This window comes from Kogia breviceps, chromosome 15 (assembly GCF_026419965.1).
Source record: "Kogia breviceps isolate mKogBre1 chromosome 15, mKogBre1 haplotype 1, whole genome shotgun sequence".
Classification (NCBI taxonomy): Eukaryota; Metazoa; Chordata; class Mammalia; order Artiodactyla; family Physeteridae; genus Kogia; species Kogia breviceps.
This window is the reverse complement of record NC_081324.1, coordinates 74,670,064-74,687,712: the sequence shown is the minus strand read 5'-3', so window position 1 is coordinate 74,687,712 and position 17,649 is coordinate 74,670,064. Positions and strand designations below refer to the sequence as shown.

The 17,649-nt window shown below is 40.3% G+C and overlaps 1 protein-coding gene across 5 annotated transcripts in view; it reads left to right on the top strand.

Moving 5' to 3' along the window:
* Positions 1 to 931: 931 nt before the first annotated feature.
* Positions 932 to 17,649, top strand: part of HECTD4 (HECT domain E3 ubiquitin protein ligase 4) — a 190,698-nt gene continuing 173,980 nt past the window's right edge. For all 5 annotated transcript variants that reach the window (XM_059040502.2, XM_059040500.2, XM_059040501.2 and 2 more), the window contains exon 1: positions 932 to 1,397. In XM_059040502.2, the coding sequence (XP_058896485.1) occupies positions 1,221 to 1,397 (177 nt within the window). In that variant the 5' untranslated portion in view covers positions 932 to 1,220. The remainder of the gene's footprint in view (positions 1,398 to 17,649) is intronic.

The following is a 17,649-nucleotide window of genomic DNA, read 5'->3' as shown; positions in this document are numbered from 1 at the left end:
AACTACTGCGTCACCAGGGAAGCTCCTGGATGTACCACAGTTTATTTATCCATTCACTTACTGAAGGGCATCTTGGTTACTTCCAAGTTTTGGCAATTATGAATAAAGCTGCTATAAAGTGCCCTATGCAGGTTTTTTGGTGGACATATGTAGTCAAGTCCTTTGATACCAAAGAGCGCTTTATTATTATTATTTTTTTTTAAGTATAAAAGCAATACAAAGATAATCTCACCTCAACCATTCCAGGCTGGTCCTACTTTGTGTGGCAATTCACATTAACAATTTGGTACTTATTCTCCCGCACATTTTTCTCTACACACATAGTTCTTTCCTTTCTTGTTTTAGTAAAAGTGGGATGGCGGGCATATTTTTAAGGTGTATGGCAATCAGTGTTGAATACCGATGGAATATAACAATAGTTTTAACTCCCTCTCGGAGCGTTTATTAAGTGCCAGACACTGGACATCAAACACTGTGACCCATGCTTTATTTTCACCAGATTTTGAGTGCTTATTGGGCACTAGAATTTGTAGTAAATATGAAGCACCCACCGTGCGCTTCTACCAAGTGCTTATGAACAAATGTGCAGCGCTTACTCTGCGCCAGATTTTTGCACATATCTCATTTAAACGTGAGAGTGAAAGTGAACCTCCAGGCTCTGCCCAGGGGCCCAGGGTGGGGACTCCGGCCGGAGAGAGAGGAGTGCACACCTGAGCAGGTGGGAGGAGAGGAGGCGGTGCCCTCTTCTCTTGGTGCACTGCAGACCCAGGGCGCCCTCGAATAGCAAGGGGCGTGGGAAGTCACTCTAGTGGCAGGCGAGGCGGAAGAGGTCCCACTGACCCGGCTGCCCAGGGTCCGCGGGGAGGCGGGCGGGGCCAAATGGGTGGGCGGGGCCTGTATTGTCCACTCCGCGGGGCATGCCGGGAGCTCCACCCCCAACATGGCGTCTTACTGACAGTTGGCTGCCGAGAGGCAGAGGCGGATCTTGCTCCTCAGGGTGGCGGCGGCGGCGGTGACGGCGGGGCCAGGGTCTCCGGGGCCAGGGGTGGGAGGATGGCGGCTCGGACCTCCTAGGGCGGAGCTCCACGGGCTAGGCGGCGAGCGGGGCGCTGCAGGCGGGCGTGGCGGCTGCTGCCATGGACTGGTGATCGCGGCGGCTACTGCTCGTGTCTCCCCTGGCCGGGCGGCTGCTTCTCACCGCCAACCCCTCAGCCGGGGCCATGGGCTCGTCGGCGGCCGCGGCGGCTGCGGCGGCGGCGGCCGCGGACTCGGCGCAGTGGCTCTCGGTGAAGGAGGAGACCATCTTCCTGCACGACGGGCTGATTCGGGTCACCGACCTGGCCGAGCTGCCCAGCGAGATTCTCGGGGCCCCGGAGGCCGCCGACACCGACTTGGAGGTGAGCGAGGCTGCCCCCGGCCTCCGCCATCAGATTAGCCCACCCGCGCCGCATTCCCGGGGTCGGGCCCTCTCATCTCCGCTTCACCCCGACCCCGAGGCCCACGAAGGCTGCCCCGGCAGGTGTGTGTGGGCGCCGGGCAGGCAGGTGCGGGCCGCGCCGCGAGTCTGCAGACCACCCGCCTCCCTCCCTCCTCGGGGCCTCAAGCCCGCCGGGGATTTCATTTGTGGATTCATTTTGAACGTTCCGACTCCCAGCATTCTATTAGACCATCACCCGGCACGGCCTTGAAGCCGTGGTCGAGGAGCCACCGCCGACTCCCGGGCCCGGTCTCCCTTCCCCCACGGACCCCTTGGACGCACTTCCAGGGCACACCCAGGCTGCTTAGCTTTGGGGACATTTAAATTTTAACGCTCTACACCTCCCCCCCACCCCGTCATTCCCTAGTGCTGTGCGTGTGTGTGTGTATGTGTGCGTGTGTTTTGTTTGTTTTTCTTGGGAGAAGGTAGTGGCAGCTGCCGGTCCGCGATGGGCAATCCAGCAACTACTCCGTGTCGTGCCTCGGATTGACACGGGGCCTTTGTCAGGGAAGCGGGCAGTGTGGACAGCGAGGGGGATGCTACAGCGGCCCTCGGTGCGCTATCCGCAAGGGTCACGGGCGTTTTAGGCCGCAAGGCCTTTTTATGAGCTCTGGGGTCGCGGAGAAGCCCAGGCTTTGGAGCCGTTGCAGGTGCAAAAGCAAATCTCAGCAATTGTGCCGCTGGGTTTGGGGGCAGAAGGAAACCAAATATGCTGGGTGGATGGGAACTTTCCACCGACTTCACTTGGTTTCGTGTTTGCTCAGGGGTGGCAGTATGGCAGGATCGGTTCATCGAGGCACTGCTCCCCCTCCACTTTGTGGGGTGACATTTTGATGTGTAGGTAGCATGGGGTGTCACGAAATTCTTGTTGTCGCAAGGACTCTCTGGGGTAGGGCGCAGAGAGGATGGCTTGTCTTCTGGCTGTAAACGGAATGCGAGGAATCTTTTGTTTTATGCGGTTTTGCAGGCACTTTGGCTTTCAGCACAACGAACATTTATAGAAATGGATTAAAACCCATTACTATGTGTTTCTGGAAACGGCAGTGATGGGATCCCTTTGGCGGAGACATTTGGACGTGTCTGAGATGCGAATACGTTCCTCTCTATTTTTGTGTCTGGATTTGAGGTTGAGGTTGCGGTTGCGGCATTCCCATTGTGAACTCTTAATGACTTATTTTACAGTCTGGGCACCAAAAAATAAAGCATGTGCAAATTGGTAGGGAATTCCTAACATGGAATCATAGTTTTATTATGTCTCATTTGGGCCTTTTCTATAAAAATCAAGGTGTGTCTGAGTGTCTTATATGCTTAAAAACTCAAGGAGCATTATGCTATGATGGTGGAATCTTTTGATATAATTGGTTCTCTTGTATGTGAAATGAGGAAAGCAGATGCTCTTTGTTCCTTAGAGACAAAGTTAACAGATCCAAAATTTCTATATGTATGTAATTTATTTATTATTAAAAAGTATAGGGTTAGTTAAAAATACCTGAGCTGTTAAGCTGGCTTTCCTAAGATGTTTACTGTACAAATGTACTGAGTATTTGTCAAGTATTTCCACAGAAGAATGATTTAATAGAAAGAACCTCTCTGGCCTGGAAGATTTTTTAAAAACTTAAAAAATTTTTTTATGGTCTGACCTCTCAGAAACCAATATGTGTATGGGTGATAAGCATTTCTGAATGTAGTCAGAAATGCTACTACCCCTATGAGGCTCTTCCAAGCCTCTCCTTCCACTGGACATCTGGGTGAAAAATGACCAATTTTTCCAGGATTTTATAGTTATATAGAATGAACTTTTTTCATTTCTTTCCATATGTTATACAGGCAACATAGTATCAGGAGAAATAGCTAAGAATGTTTTTGTGGCTGTTAGGTTTGTGTTTTGCATATTTAATGATAATAATATTGAGTAAGTGTATCCTATGTGTCAGGCATTGTCTTACTAAATTGTCCAAGGGATCCTGGTTTAAAAACAAGTGGGGGGCTTCCCTGGTGGCGCAGCGGTTGAGAGTCCGCCTGCCGATGCAGGGGACACGGGTTCGTGCCCCGGTCCGGGAAGATCCCACATGCCGCGGAGCGGCTGGGCCCGTGAGCCATGGCTGCTGAGCCTGCGCGTCCGGAGCCTGTGCTCCGCAACGGGAGAGGCCACAACAGTGAGAGACCCGCGTACTGCAAAAAAAAAAAAAAAAAAAAAAAAGATGAGACTCAAACTGCGGTGACTAATTTATGATTGGCAACCTTAACGCGTAAGACTGCACTAGCTGCAGTAGAGTCTCAGAATTTTAGAGCAAGGAGGAACCTTAGAGATACTTGTTTCCCTCATTTTAGAGAGAAGTTATCTGAGATCAGGAGAGGTTTTGGCTTGGTAGCATAGCTAGTTATGGCAGGGCAAGTGACTAGACCCTGGCTTTCCTGGCTTTGAATTCCAGTGTTCTTTTCACTATGTAAGTGCTGCTCAAAGTTAAATGTCAATCCGAAAAAAGAACCCATCCTAAGAAGTAGATCAGCGTTAACTTAGCATTTTAATTTAAGCAATAGCAGAGAATTTGACTTAAAAATTTTCTTCTCAGTGAATTTCAAAGGGAAGGTTTTTTTGTTTGTCTTTCAGTCAATAGTGTTTAATCAACAAATTCATTAACAAGTGTTTGTGGAATTCAGAAGTGAGCTGAGCCCACTGTTGTGGGTGTTGGGGACATAGCAGGGTATAAAATAAAATCCTTGTTCTTAAAAAAGCTTTTATTTTAGTGGGGGATATAGACGATAACAAATTGTCAAATATAGGACATGTGAATAATATGTCAAATGATAAGTGCTATGGAGAAAAGTATAGCTGGGTAAGAGGGATGGAGAGTAATGGTGTGGGGAAAGGCTCTGTTTTACATACAGTGGACCGCAAAGGAAAGACCAGGATGGCATTTGAGACCTGAAAGAAGTGAGAGTGTACCATATGGCTACTGGGGGGAGCACATCACAGACAGAGGACAGCAAGAGCCAAGTCCCTGAGAGGGAAGCATCCTTAGCATCCTTAGTGTGGAGCTCTGAGCCCAGTAAGCAAAGGGGGAAAGGAGAGTGAGTGATAGGAGATGCAGGCCGGGGCTGCAGATCAAGTAGGGCCTTGTAGGTAAGGACTTTGAATCTACTTGAGCAGATTAAAGATGCAGAGTGAAGCTCTTTCTTGGCCTTTGAAATAGCTATCTGTATTTAATTTTATGTTTTTGGCAAAAAGTGAAAGCATGCAGGAAATTAGTTTTTAAGTGTTGAAATAAATATAAATTCAAGAGAAATAAAAAAGCAATAGCTCAAAATGACAAGTATTATTGAATTTTGCATTACATTTCATAGACCATTAGTCTTTTTAAAATTAAGGGAATTTACAAGAAAAAAGCATTAGTTTCTTTGTGGAAGTTCCAAAAGAATTCAGCTTCCTGTCTTATTTTTCTTTACAAATTCCAGGTGGGGACAGGCATCATACATCTGGATGTTGATAGAGAAGCTAATTGACTTGCTCAAGGCGGCCAAGATATTTTTTACTCTGTAGTTTAGATTAATTTTGAACCCAAGCGTTTTGGTTAGTGTTTCTCATCTTTCATTGTGTTTGTTTATAAGGACACCCCCCACCCCTGCCTACCCCACTCAAAGACTTGAACATGTATGTTCATGGCAGCTTTATTTGTGTTTGCCAAAAACTGGAAATAATCAAAATGTCCATCCACAAGTGAATGGATAAACAGGTGTGGTACATCCGCATAATGGAATACTAAGCAATAGAAATGAATGAGTTGTTGATACTGACAACTTGGATTTATGCTGAGTGGAAGAACCCAGTCATACAGGAGTGCATACTGTAAGATTCCATGTATATGATGTTCTAGGAAGTGTAAACTAATCTGTAGTTATGGAAAGCAGATCAGTGGCTGCCTGGGGATGAAGGCAGGCAGGAAGGGTTGGGAGAAAGGATTACAAAGGTGCATGAGGAAACTTTTGGGGTGATGGCAATGTTCCCTATTTTGATTGTGGTGATGGTTTCATGTTGTATGTATACATATGTCGAAACTCCTGAAATTGTACACTTTAAATATGTGTAGTTTATTGTATGCCAGTTATACTTCACTAAAACAAGCAAAACCCTCAGAAGCCCAGAATGCTTTACTGATGTTATTTAGGAAGTGAAAAAGGTTCAATAGGTCTTTGGGTTTGTTTTTTGTTTTTAATCATGTAAGGGAAGGAACCTTTGGATTTGGAGGTGATCAGCTTAAATAGTCAAGGCTTTGAATACTTATGTTACACTCAAGTGAAAGCTTTGAGGTGATATTTAAATTCATAAATGTTGATCTGTTCTCCTAGGAGGATACTACCACCTGTTTATCCTTTGGTCAGAATTCTTTGGAAAGTGTTTATGTACTTTTAGAGAATTCCAAATTCTAGATTTGGAAGAGTTAATGAATAAATGAATAAACTGCCTTTGTTCACCAACAGAATTAATTATCAGGTAATTAATGAGCACTAGAATAAGAGTCACTGAATCTTACTACAGTGTTCTGTGACTTCAGCAAATGGCTCAAAATTTCTCAGGTGAAAGAATATTAAAAAAGAATGTATATATGTTTATAACTGGGTCACTTTGCTCTCCAGCAGAAATTAGCACAACATTGTAAATCAACTATTCTTCAATTAAAAAAAAAAAAGAAAAAATAGTTCTCAGGTATGACTGGCTAGCTGTAAAGTTAGGACGAAGTGTTTGAAGACTGTGGAAGGCAGTATTGCCTAGAGGTTAAAGTCACGTTTAAAAGAGTCAGACTGGGATTGAAACTCTAGTTCTGCCCGTGACCTTGGGCAAATTCAATTATCTTTAATAATCCCTGGTTTCTTCCACTGCAACTTCTTTGTCATCATTGTCACCACCTCTACCACCACGAGGACAACAGTGTCAGCATATTGCATGCCAGGCTCTGTGCTAAGCACTTCCCACCCGTTATCTCATTTAATCCTCACTGCAACTTTACGAGGTTGGTACTATTGTTATCTTTATTTTACAAATAAGGAAGTCATGGCACAGAAGTGAAGTAACTTGACGAAGATCATACAGTTACTAGTAAAGCTGAGGCTGAAATAGATCTGTCTGATTCCATCCCAGGGTCGAGGCTTCAAAACCATTGTTAGACTGCCTAGTCATCTGTAAGAGGGGGATAATAATAGGGTTAATGCAAGGATTAGTTAAGGATGGATGTGATTATGTACTTACAGTGTGTGAACTCTCTTTGGAAGGTGCTATGTTGCTGAGAAGTTATTTTATGTATATTCAGTTAGCTGCCCAGTGTATATGAAAGCAAAACTATCCCATCAACAAATATTTTTCCTAGTAGTGAATAGTGGAGATAGTGCTTTTTTTGGTGTGTTTGTGATCCCTTTGGAATTTTCTTCCTTCCCAGTTTGTTTGGAATCTGGCTGGCAGGTGAGATAATAGTCTTCATTTCAGTTTTCCTCCAATTGTATGCCTAGCGTCTTGCTAAATAAATCAGTTTTGATTATTATCTGTCTTCTTGGCTTCCATATTGGCTGCCATAAAATACCACCTGTTGGCCAGGGCTACTGGGGGGATTGTCATGCACCTGTTCTTTCCTAAGTCGTATAAGGTACCTGTGGTGATAATTATGGAAGGACTGTCAGTTCCTGAAAGTGCCCCATGCTTTCTGCTCCCTCCACCCCTCTTTCTGGCTTGTTTTATAGTGGTGATGGTGGGGTGAACACAAGGAGTGTAGGCTGCTTTGCAAGATGTTTAGTCAATAGTTGTAGACAAATGTAAATAACAGCAGGTGATCAACTATGGGACAAATGCATAATTACTTCAGAAGGAGAGAGGACTGCAGAAATCGTATCACTATTACTTTGATGCTGCATTGTTAACATTTTTATGTATTCATTAAATTCTTTAAAAACTGGGGCTTCCCTGGTGGTGAAGTGGTTAAGAGTCTGCCTACCAATGCAGGGGACACGGGTTCGAGCCCTGGTCTGGGAAGATCCCACATGCTGCGGAGCAGCTGAGCTCGTGCACCACAACTACTGATCCAGTGCTCTAGAGCCCGCGAGCCACAACTACTGAAGCCTGTGTGCCTAGAGCCCGTGCTCTGCCGCGGGAGAAGCCACTGCAATGAGAAGCCTGCACATCACAACAAAGAGTAGCCCCCGCTCGCTGCAACTAGAGAAAGCTCGTGCGCAGCAACAAAGACCCAACGCAGCCAAAAATAAATAAATAAATAAATTTATTTTTTAAAAAAATTCTTTAAAAACCAATACATAAATACATTCTTTTATAAAAAATGCAGGTTAAACTGAAGTTCCTATTGACTACCATCACTAGTCCTGTTTCCATCTACTCCCCACCCTGGTTAAATCAATGATAAATTTTTTTGGTATATTCTTCAAGACCATTGTTGAATGTGTATGTTTATGTGTGTGCGTGTGGTGTGTGTGTGTGTGTACGTAGCACTTTATTATTTTTTCTTTTTTGCATAATAAATTTGATTCTAGGGACTTCCCTGGCGGTCCAGTGGTTGAGACTTCGCCTTCCAATTCAGGGGGTGTGGGTTCAATCCCTGGTTGGGGAACTAGGATCCCACATGCCTTGCAGCCAAAAAACCAAAACACAAAACAGAAGCCATATTGTAACAGATTCAATTAAGACTTTAAAAATGGTCCACATCAAAAAAAAAAAAAGATTTGATGCTAGACATATTCTATAACTTGCTTCTTTTTTTTTTAATTTTTTTTTTTAATTTATTTTTGGCTGTGTTGGGTCTTCATTTCTGTGCGTGGGCTTTCTCCAGTTGCGGCGAGCGGGGGCCACTGTTCATCGCGGTGCGCGGGCCTCTCACTGTCGCGGCCTCTCTTGTTGCTGAGCACAAGCTCCAGACGGGCAGGCTCAGTAGTTGTGGTTCACGGGCCCAGTTACTCCACAGCATGTGGGATCTTACCAGACCAGGGCTCGAACCCGTGTCCCCTGCATTGGCAGGCAGATTCTCAACCACTGCGCCACCAGGGAAACCCTATAACTTGCTTCTTAAAAACATTCAATATCTGATATGTTTTTATTTTTCTGTGTCTCCACATATAGATCTATTGCAATTTTTTAAGTGCTGCACAAGACTTCAGAAATGCCATAGCTTATTTAGCTGTTCTCCCACTGATGAGTGTGTTAGTTTCCTGTTGCAGTGCTAACACACTATTACAAACTTAGTGGCTTAAGACAACACAAACTTATTCTCTTACATTTCTGGAGATCAGAAGTCCTGAATGAGTCACATTGGGTTAAAGTCAGGTGTTGGCAGATCTTGTTCCTTCCGGAGGCTCTAGGGGAGAATGCATTCCTTTCCCTCTTTCACATTTTCTAGTGGCCACCTGTATTCCTTGGCTTGTGGCTCCTTCCTCGAACCTTCAAAGCATATCACCCTCGTCTCTGATCTGTCATCATATCATTTTCTCCTCTCACTGACTCCTCTTGCATCCCTTTTATAAGGACCCTTGTGATTACATTTAGAGCCCACCCGGATAATCTAGGGTAATCTCCACATCTCACGATCCTTAATTTCATCACATTTGCAAAGTCCCTTTTGCCATCTAAGGTCACATTCACAGGTTCCAGGGATTAGGATGTGGACATCTTGGGGGGTGGTGGTATTATTCAGCTTACCACAATGGGTATTTTGGTTGCTTGAAATTCAGTTTTTCAGTATTTAAAATGGTCCTTCAGTGCACATCCTTGCATGCCTGTTTGTGCATATGTGGGAGTATTTCTCTAGAGCAGTTCCTGAGAAATAGAATTGCTGAGTCATAGGTGACCATTTTACATTCGAAGAGAGGCTGCCAAATTGCTCTCCACAGTGGCTTATACCAATTCATACTCTCAAGTAACAGTGCTTAATAGGACCTCTTTTCCTCACACCCTCATAGAGACCATTTTAGAACTTATGGATTTGCTTAAATTTATCATTTGCTTAAGTCAGTGGCTTTCACTCCAGAAGATGAGTCCAATGGATACAATTGGGTACCTGGACCTGCATGCCAAATCATCCTCAGCTGAAAGAAGCCAGGGTTTTCTGTTAGTGCTGCCTAACTGTTATCACTTCACTTCAGAGGACTTCTCTTGTGACTTGATCGCCTTCGCCTCCTAGCATGTACTCATGTTAGTCAGTAATCCAGTTAATACAGACTATGTCCATATATAGGCAGGAGAGAGCAACAACTTTGTATTCTGATGGTCTGGGGATGCTGCCAGAGGCCAGCAGAGCCAGGGAGCTGCCCACCCTGGGAAGAGATGCGCCGGCCCCTGAAGTGTGTTCAGAGTGCATAGCAGTTGTTGGGCAGACTATCTGGACTCAGATTGTCTTAAAATTTTCTCTCTTATATGCCAGTATAAGGAGTAATTCTATGTTTTTCTGACCTATATAGAAAATAATTGATAGTAAGTTCATTATATTTTTATGCTATCAAAACTTTTTTGATTATAAAGAAGTAACACATGGATGTTGTAGAAAATGGAGAAAGCACTAAAGGTGTAAGAGAGAAAAGAAATATCCTTTGATTGCACTATCCAGAAATAGCCATATTAACTAATTTTTTTTACTATTTCCTTCTTAAATTCACATTTATATATATTATTATAAATAAATCCAAAAGATTTTTAGTGTTTGGAGTGTCATTTTCTTTTTTTTCAGTGTTGTTTTCTTGATAACGTTTGGTAAATTACAAATTGTGGTAATTATTAAAGTGTGTTTCAATCAACTATACCTCAATAAAAATTTTTTTAAAAATTTAAAAGCAACAGCAATAACAACAAAAAAGTGTGTTCCTGCAACCTGTTATTATTGGCAGTTTATAATTGAAAAGGATTTTTATAGTGCTGTTATAATTCCCCTCCCAATAGTGTTGAATATTTGTGTGGAGCTTTGAGTTTATAAAGTGCTGTTAAGCAGTTGTAGAATAATTAATTAATGTTCCATGATGGGACACTTTGAAGTGGACACAACTTGAATCCCTGCTGTTTCTACTGAAACCTGCAGTTGGCTGAATTACCAGGTCAGAGCACAATGTGTAGCAATTTTAGATTACCAGCAAACATACATAATTTGCAAACTATTTTATGCATATTGTATGTTTAGCAACACTAATAACTACAGATGTGTGGTTCAAGTAGTGGTTTTATACCAACAAAATATTAACATTCAGCTTGTATTTGTAATGGATCTTTTCTGTGTTTACTGTATTTTCTTTGGGCTCTGTGGTTTGCTTTACTGATTTCAAATGAATAGTCTCATATAAAAGATACAGCTATTTACAGGACAGACTAGAAAATCTCGACCTCCTATTTCTGTTGATATATTTGCTTTTCTTACTTCTGAAATAGAATCATTAAGAATGTTAATGAAGAATCTATCAACATATTTTCATCAAAATAGTGGCCTATAATAGAATAATTACCTTCTTTATTTCTTGATACTGATTCCTTCCTGATCATCCAGTTTTGGTGTGACTGAAAGACAACTTACTGGTTTGTTTAATCTAGAAAGGAGCAAAATGGGTGGTGGAAAGGTAAAAATACATTTGGGGAACTTAGGAAGGAGAATTTTTTTTGGATGAGCTTATAATAAAAGTTTGCTTTCCCTCAGGGGTTCCGAACCTGAATAGAATTCAGGGCGGTCTGTGAACTTGGATGGGAAAAATTATGTTTATTTACTCATACCTTTAGCTAGAACTCAGCATTTCCTTCTATTATGAATGTAGTCAACAAACCCTAGTAGTATTGGCAGTGCCTGTGACCTTGTAACCAGTAGAAATCATAGATATTTTCATATCATATTACATTTGTTGAACATATCTTGAAATATTGTTTATGCTCATCTCACCACCACTTAGAAATTATGGCAAGTATTAGATCTTGTTATTCAGTGTACTAATAATGACGCTCCTATGTTGATATCACAAATTTGTTTCTTAAAGTATTTTGGTACCTGTATTTTAGTATACTGTAATTGGTTTCTTATAGTTCTGTGTATTTTGTTTTATGCATTTAAAAATGTACCTGGGGAAGGGTTGGTAAGCATAACCAAACTTGTGAAGGTTAGAGGCCCCTGAGATAGACTCTCTTTCTGCCAGCATCTCTCCCTTTTTTGGCCGAAGTTTGCTGACGACTATCATAGTTTGCAATTGTTTGAAAGAAAAGTGAACCACATTTTGGAAAATCCCTAATGTCTTCTGTGGTAGAAAATGTTATTCTTCTACAGTTTTTCCCATTATCTACTAACTGTAAGCTATTAGCGAATAATAATTTTCTTGGGTAATCTGATCTTTGCCCATTTGCTAAATGTGGTATCATTAACCAGGAAAGTATTTTTTAAAGAAAATTAAATACTTCTAAAAAGTAACAAACAGTTCTTTTGAAATAGAACAATTTTTTTGTTCACCAAATATTTTGTTTTGTTCCCCCTTGTCTGGTCAACTGAAACTATGGGAATAAAAGTTCATCAACATACTTTATACTGGTATCTTATACTGCTAATAATGAACCGTTTTAAACAGGTGGCCTCAAGCAGTAACAGTTGGTATCCTAGGAGAACATTATTTTTCAAGTTCGAAATTCACTTTGCTTTCATCTTCTCCATAGAGTACAGTTATGTGATTTTGGTTTCATTTATTGTTCAAATTGTTATTTTACGCTTGAATTATCAAAGTTTAGCAGTTTTACTTAAGTAGCCTCCAGAACTGTGCTGTCCAGTAGGTAGCTACTACCCACATGTGGCTATTGAGCACTCGCAATGTGGCTAGTCAGAAGTGAAGTGTGCCGAAAGTGTAAAAGACACATCAGATTTTGAAGACTTCACACAAAAAGGATGTAAAATATCTTCCTAATAATATTTAAATGGATTAAATGTTGAAATGGTAATATTTTGGATATGATGGGTTAAATATGTTATTTAAATTAAAATATACTAAAATTAATTTCATCTATTTCTTTTTACCTTTTTAAATATGGCTACTGGAAAATATTAAATTCCATATGTGTTTCACCTATTTCTATTGGCCAGTGCTTCTGTATACAGAGGGCAGCAAGCTATGGTCCTCATGGTCATATCCAGCTGTCTGTTTTTTTAAATAAAGTTTAATTGGAACATAACCAGTATATTCATTTACATATTATCTGCCTTCATGCTACAATGCAGAATTGAGTATTTGTGACAGAGACCTTATGACCAGCAAGCCTTCCAGGGCCTTCCATATATACTATTTTCATTTCATCTTTTCAGTGGCTCCATGAGGCAGTAGAGGAGATATTTACAATTTTAGGAAAAAAGGCTTAGAGAAGCAAAATGATTTGTACAAGGTCATATAATTAGGACTCTTTCATTTCTTGAGTGATTTTCCACTATACTTTTGCTTTAGGTTGCACTTGATCTTAATAACCTATTGTCTCTGAGACAGTAGTTAATGGCAGCTATTTTAAATAAGAACTATGCAGCCCAGCCTACACATGGCTGCCAGAGTAATCTTCCTAAAGCAGTTATGTTACTTTCTTGCTCAGATCTTCAGTGGCTTCCCATTTCCTGCAAAATAAAATAATAATTCAACGTAGCTATGCTTTGGCTCCATCTACCTTTCTAGTCTTATATAATTAATCTTCCCCCGCCCTTTTCCCCATATTTTACAAACTCACCACATTTACTCCTACAACCTTGGCTTAAGGGGTTCCATTGCTCTGGGGTACCCCACCTCCACCTTTGGAACACTACTCTTTATCCTTCAAGTGGCAGATCAGATGCCATGTCCTCCATGAAATTTTCATGATGCCTACAGTTAGAAGCAGTCATACTCTCTTCTGTATCTCCATAGCACTGCCTTATATATATTAAAGTTATTTATTTGCATCTTGATCACCCTTACTATATTATAAGCTCATTGAGAACAGCCATTTCATATTGTATGTTGAGTACCTACTAATATAGTAGGAGCTCCAACTTTGGATATTGATTGAACTGAATGTTAAAAGGGGCATTTAAAATGTGTGAAAGAGTGTGATTTAATGAATAATATCATGAGTTGAGGACATAGGTGAGGAAAAATTCATTAATAGAGAATAAGAATAGGTAGTTATTTTTGGTGAACTAAAAGTAGTTCAGGTGCGACTTTAGGAATTTTAATAATTGCAGTTATGCTTTGCATTTTAGATACGAAGAGAGAACACATCCCAACAGTTGTCATAAATGTTGTTAATGCTTGAATGTGGATAATATGGGGTTAAGACCTTTAATTTTTTGTAGAGCATAATGAATTTTGCGTAGAGAATGATGAATTCCCAAGAGATTTCTGAAAACAGCTAGATTAGAGGGAGTCAATTGAAAATACCTGGCTTTGCTCATCATTTGAAAACTCTTAATGAATTTGAATGAATTTTTGTTTAACTTAGTTGTTCTATAGTTAGGTAGTGAACTTGAGCACTGTTGTGTTTATTTTGAACATTTCCATGTATAGATTTTTTTTTTCAGGGTTTTCAGTCAACCGTGTCCATTTATCAGCTTTTATTGAGTGGCAGTGCCTTGAGGACTGAACTGTCACTAAAGTTATATTATAGGATTTAGCATAATCTAGTTACTGATTAGCATAATAAGGCTGCTAGTCATAATTTGAAACATTACAGAATGCTTAAAATTTTAAAAATTAAAATGTTAGAATTTTAGAAAATTTGCAAGATGTAAAAAAAAGTATAAAGAAGAAAATAATATTACCACCTAGAGATGAGTTTAGTTTATATTTTAATGTGTTTCCCTTCAGACTTTTTTCTATGCATGTACACTTACACTTACACTTCTATCTCATGTATCAGAGATATTTTAAGAAATCAGCATCATTATACATTTTGTGTCTTGCCTTTGTTACTTAACATTAATGGTATTTGGGGGGCATTTCTCCAAAACTTTCAGTATTGTTGAGAATATAAGTTTTAATACCTGCATAGATATTAAAGTCTGCATGGTATTTCATTATATGGATATTCAATGATTTATTTACCCATTCCTCTATTGTTGGATATTTAGTCAATTCTGTTGAAAAGTTTTTAAAATTAGGGAAGTGGTTTTATAAATAGTGAGATTCTTCTCTTTAAGTATGCTACAACACACATATATGACCATATAGGTTTATTTACCATAAGTTAGAATGAGAAGCTTCAGAACTGTGCCGTAACTGTATAAATTGATAGGATTGTTTCACTGTGTAATTGTACATTTTTATATACATAATCAGGTTCATATTTCTGATCATGTAATACATAAATTACATGTGAAGTCTGTGGATTCATTAGGTGCTTTATTAAAAATTTTAGGAAAGCAACACATGGTTCAAAATTCTTAAGGTTCAAAAGGGAGTTCAGGGAAAACTCTCCTTCTGTAGAAGAGAGTGGTTCCCCCCAGAGGTATTTAACGCACATACAAGCCAATGCATAGCGGATATCTCTGGACTTCAGCTTCCACTACACCCACCCTCCTTCCCTTCACTCCACTGCAGCCATCTTGGCCTCCTGGTGTTCATCATAGGTCAGGCCGACGGGTCTCAAGGGCTTCCTTCTTCAGGGCCATTGTTCTTCCCTTTGGATGAAATTAGATTCCATAGGGCAACAATCCACAAAGGTGATAGAGGTAGTACTTCTGAGAATTTTAGAGTATGAAAAACTTAGAAACTTAACATTATTAGAAAACAAAAATAGCCATATTACCAAGGGCAGCTTTAACTCTGATAGCAGACCAGTGGGAAAACTTTGAAACAACTGAAACAATGAATCTTTTCAAACAGATACGTACAGTTATATGTGTAGCACAGTTCCAGAGCACACAGATAGAAACCTTACTTTGAGTACCACCCATGGCAAAGGAGACAGAGGACTTTTTAGTTCAAAGGTTCTCTGGTTGCAAGACTGTGTGGTAATTCCACATAATTGGGACATACAGCGTTACCCAGAACTAGAATGGTTCTCCCCAAATTCTGATCTACAGATTCACCATTCTCTAAGTAGTTCTGTTTGGTGCTAAAATGTTACCCTTCCTGCTACTGGAGTCAAACAGGCACTTAACATGATAAGCAACTATATATTTATCTTGCACAGGACTGTTTTTTTTTTTTTTTTTTTTTTTTTTTTTTTTTTTTTTTTTTTTTTTTTCTGGTATGCGGGCCTCTCACTGTTGTGGCCTCTCCTGTTGGGGAGCACAGGCTCCGGACGCGCAGGCTCAGCGTCCATGGCTCACGAGCCTAGCCACTCTGTGGCATGTGGGATCTTCCCGGACCGGGGCACGAACCGGCGTCCCCTGCATCGGCAGGCGGACTCTCAACCACTGCACCACCAGGGAAGCCCTACAGGACTGGTTTTTAAATGTGTGTAAAGTGCTATATTTTATGGCTCCTTCTTTGCCTGTTGCTTTTAGAATGAATGTTAATGTGTGGGGCCGTACAGAATATCGGATTTAAAGAAGGATGGCATATTGAGTCAGTGACAGATCTGGGACTTCTAAATGCAGGAGTCTTTAGGGCATGTGTTGACACAGGGCAAGCCTTGTGGTTAAGCCTTTAGGCTTCGGCATTGACACACATATCTAGCCAACTTTTGATCACCTGTCAAAACTTCCATTTCTTGGTTATATTTTAATCTTTTTTTCATGACTTAGATTTAATTATTACTACGTCCAGATTTTAGAAACTGATTTGTTTATAGGAGAGTTGCACCCCACCCTGAATGCTCCCAAATAAAAGCCGTGGTAGTTGCTGTTTATCCCTCTTAATCGGCTGCATCTCCTCACTTTCGGTATCTGCCTCCCAGTTAAATTCTTATTCCTTTTCTCTGAGCTTATTTTTCCCTCTTCTTATTGCCTCTCCTCTTTTAGTCACTCCACTGAGGTGACAGAAGTGGCTGTCATTAGGCCATTTATTTGCTGGTCACATCACATCTTCAGCATTCAGAATCATAGAATTTATGGGGCTGAAAAGGATCTTGAGATTATTTAATACAGCTTTTTTTTCAGAAGACACTGAGTTCCTTTAGCCTATTGTGGTCATTTACTAAGAGTTTGGAGACTTTGGAAAATTACTTTGGAAAATTAAATAGGTTGCATATAGAGCAATGCTACTCTAAGTGTAGGCCACATACCATGAACTTTTATCCGTAACAAAAAGGTAAGTACAGAAATTGAGAGTAGAAACTTCATAACAGATTGCTAGACTATTTTTATATCTGTTGAACATACTAAAACTTGGGACTTGAATTTTGTGTCTTTTTTCGCTTTTTTGGAGGTGCTAATTGATTTTATTGTATTTTACAATACTTTTGTTCTGCAATGGATTGGGAAAAACCAATCCTCCACCCAAGACAGTTTAAGAAGCACTGATATAGTATATCTAACACAATGTTTGGCACATAGCAGGCTCTCAAAAACCAATAGCTTCCTTGTTTCTTAAAAGTTTGCATTTATTTTGGATGAGGAAGCTAGAGATCTGAGTAGTAGATAAATGAAACATTATAGAAATGGGGTGATTAATCGACACTGCTTATTTTAAAATACAAGCCACTTGGTTTTTTCCTTTTTAAACTTAGCCTATGCTTTGAAGAGAGATTTATGCACAGTAGAACTGTAATATATATTTGCACTGATTCTTGGAGATACTTTATAACATTTAATGTGCTACTAAACCCTTAGCTCAGCAAGAGTGAAGGAACTTAAACTCTTTGGTAGCTAGCCATATCCATAAATATTTGAGTACATCATTATGCAGTATGCATATATCAATGTTATCTCCTTGAGTAAGGGAAGGAAAAGATCTAGTGAGAAGCACTGGGGCTTCTGTCAGTTTTCTCATGTCATTCAGCTTTTGGAAAGTACATAGTTGTAATATTTTTTGGCATTCCCATTTTGAAGCAATTTAATGCCACATATAATAGCCCTTATATTTTTAGCAATCCTTGGCTATTTTTTGAAATTAATCTTGTCCTGAGTTTTTAATTGAATTAAATTGTAGTTAAACTTACATATGACACAGTAAATATAGACTATCAAAGGCTCTTAGCTTACTGTGGTTTACAGGTTTGAGGGACATTTTTCATATTACTCAAGATCATGAAACTGCCACTCCCTATTTAA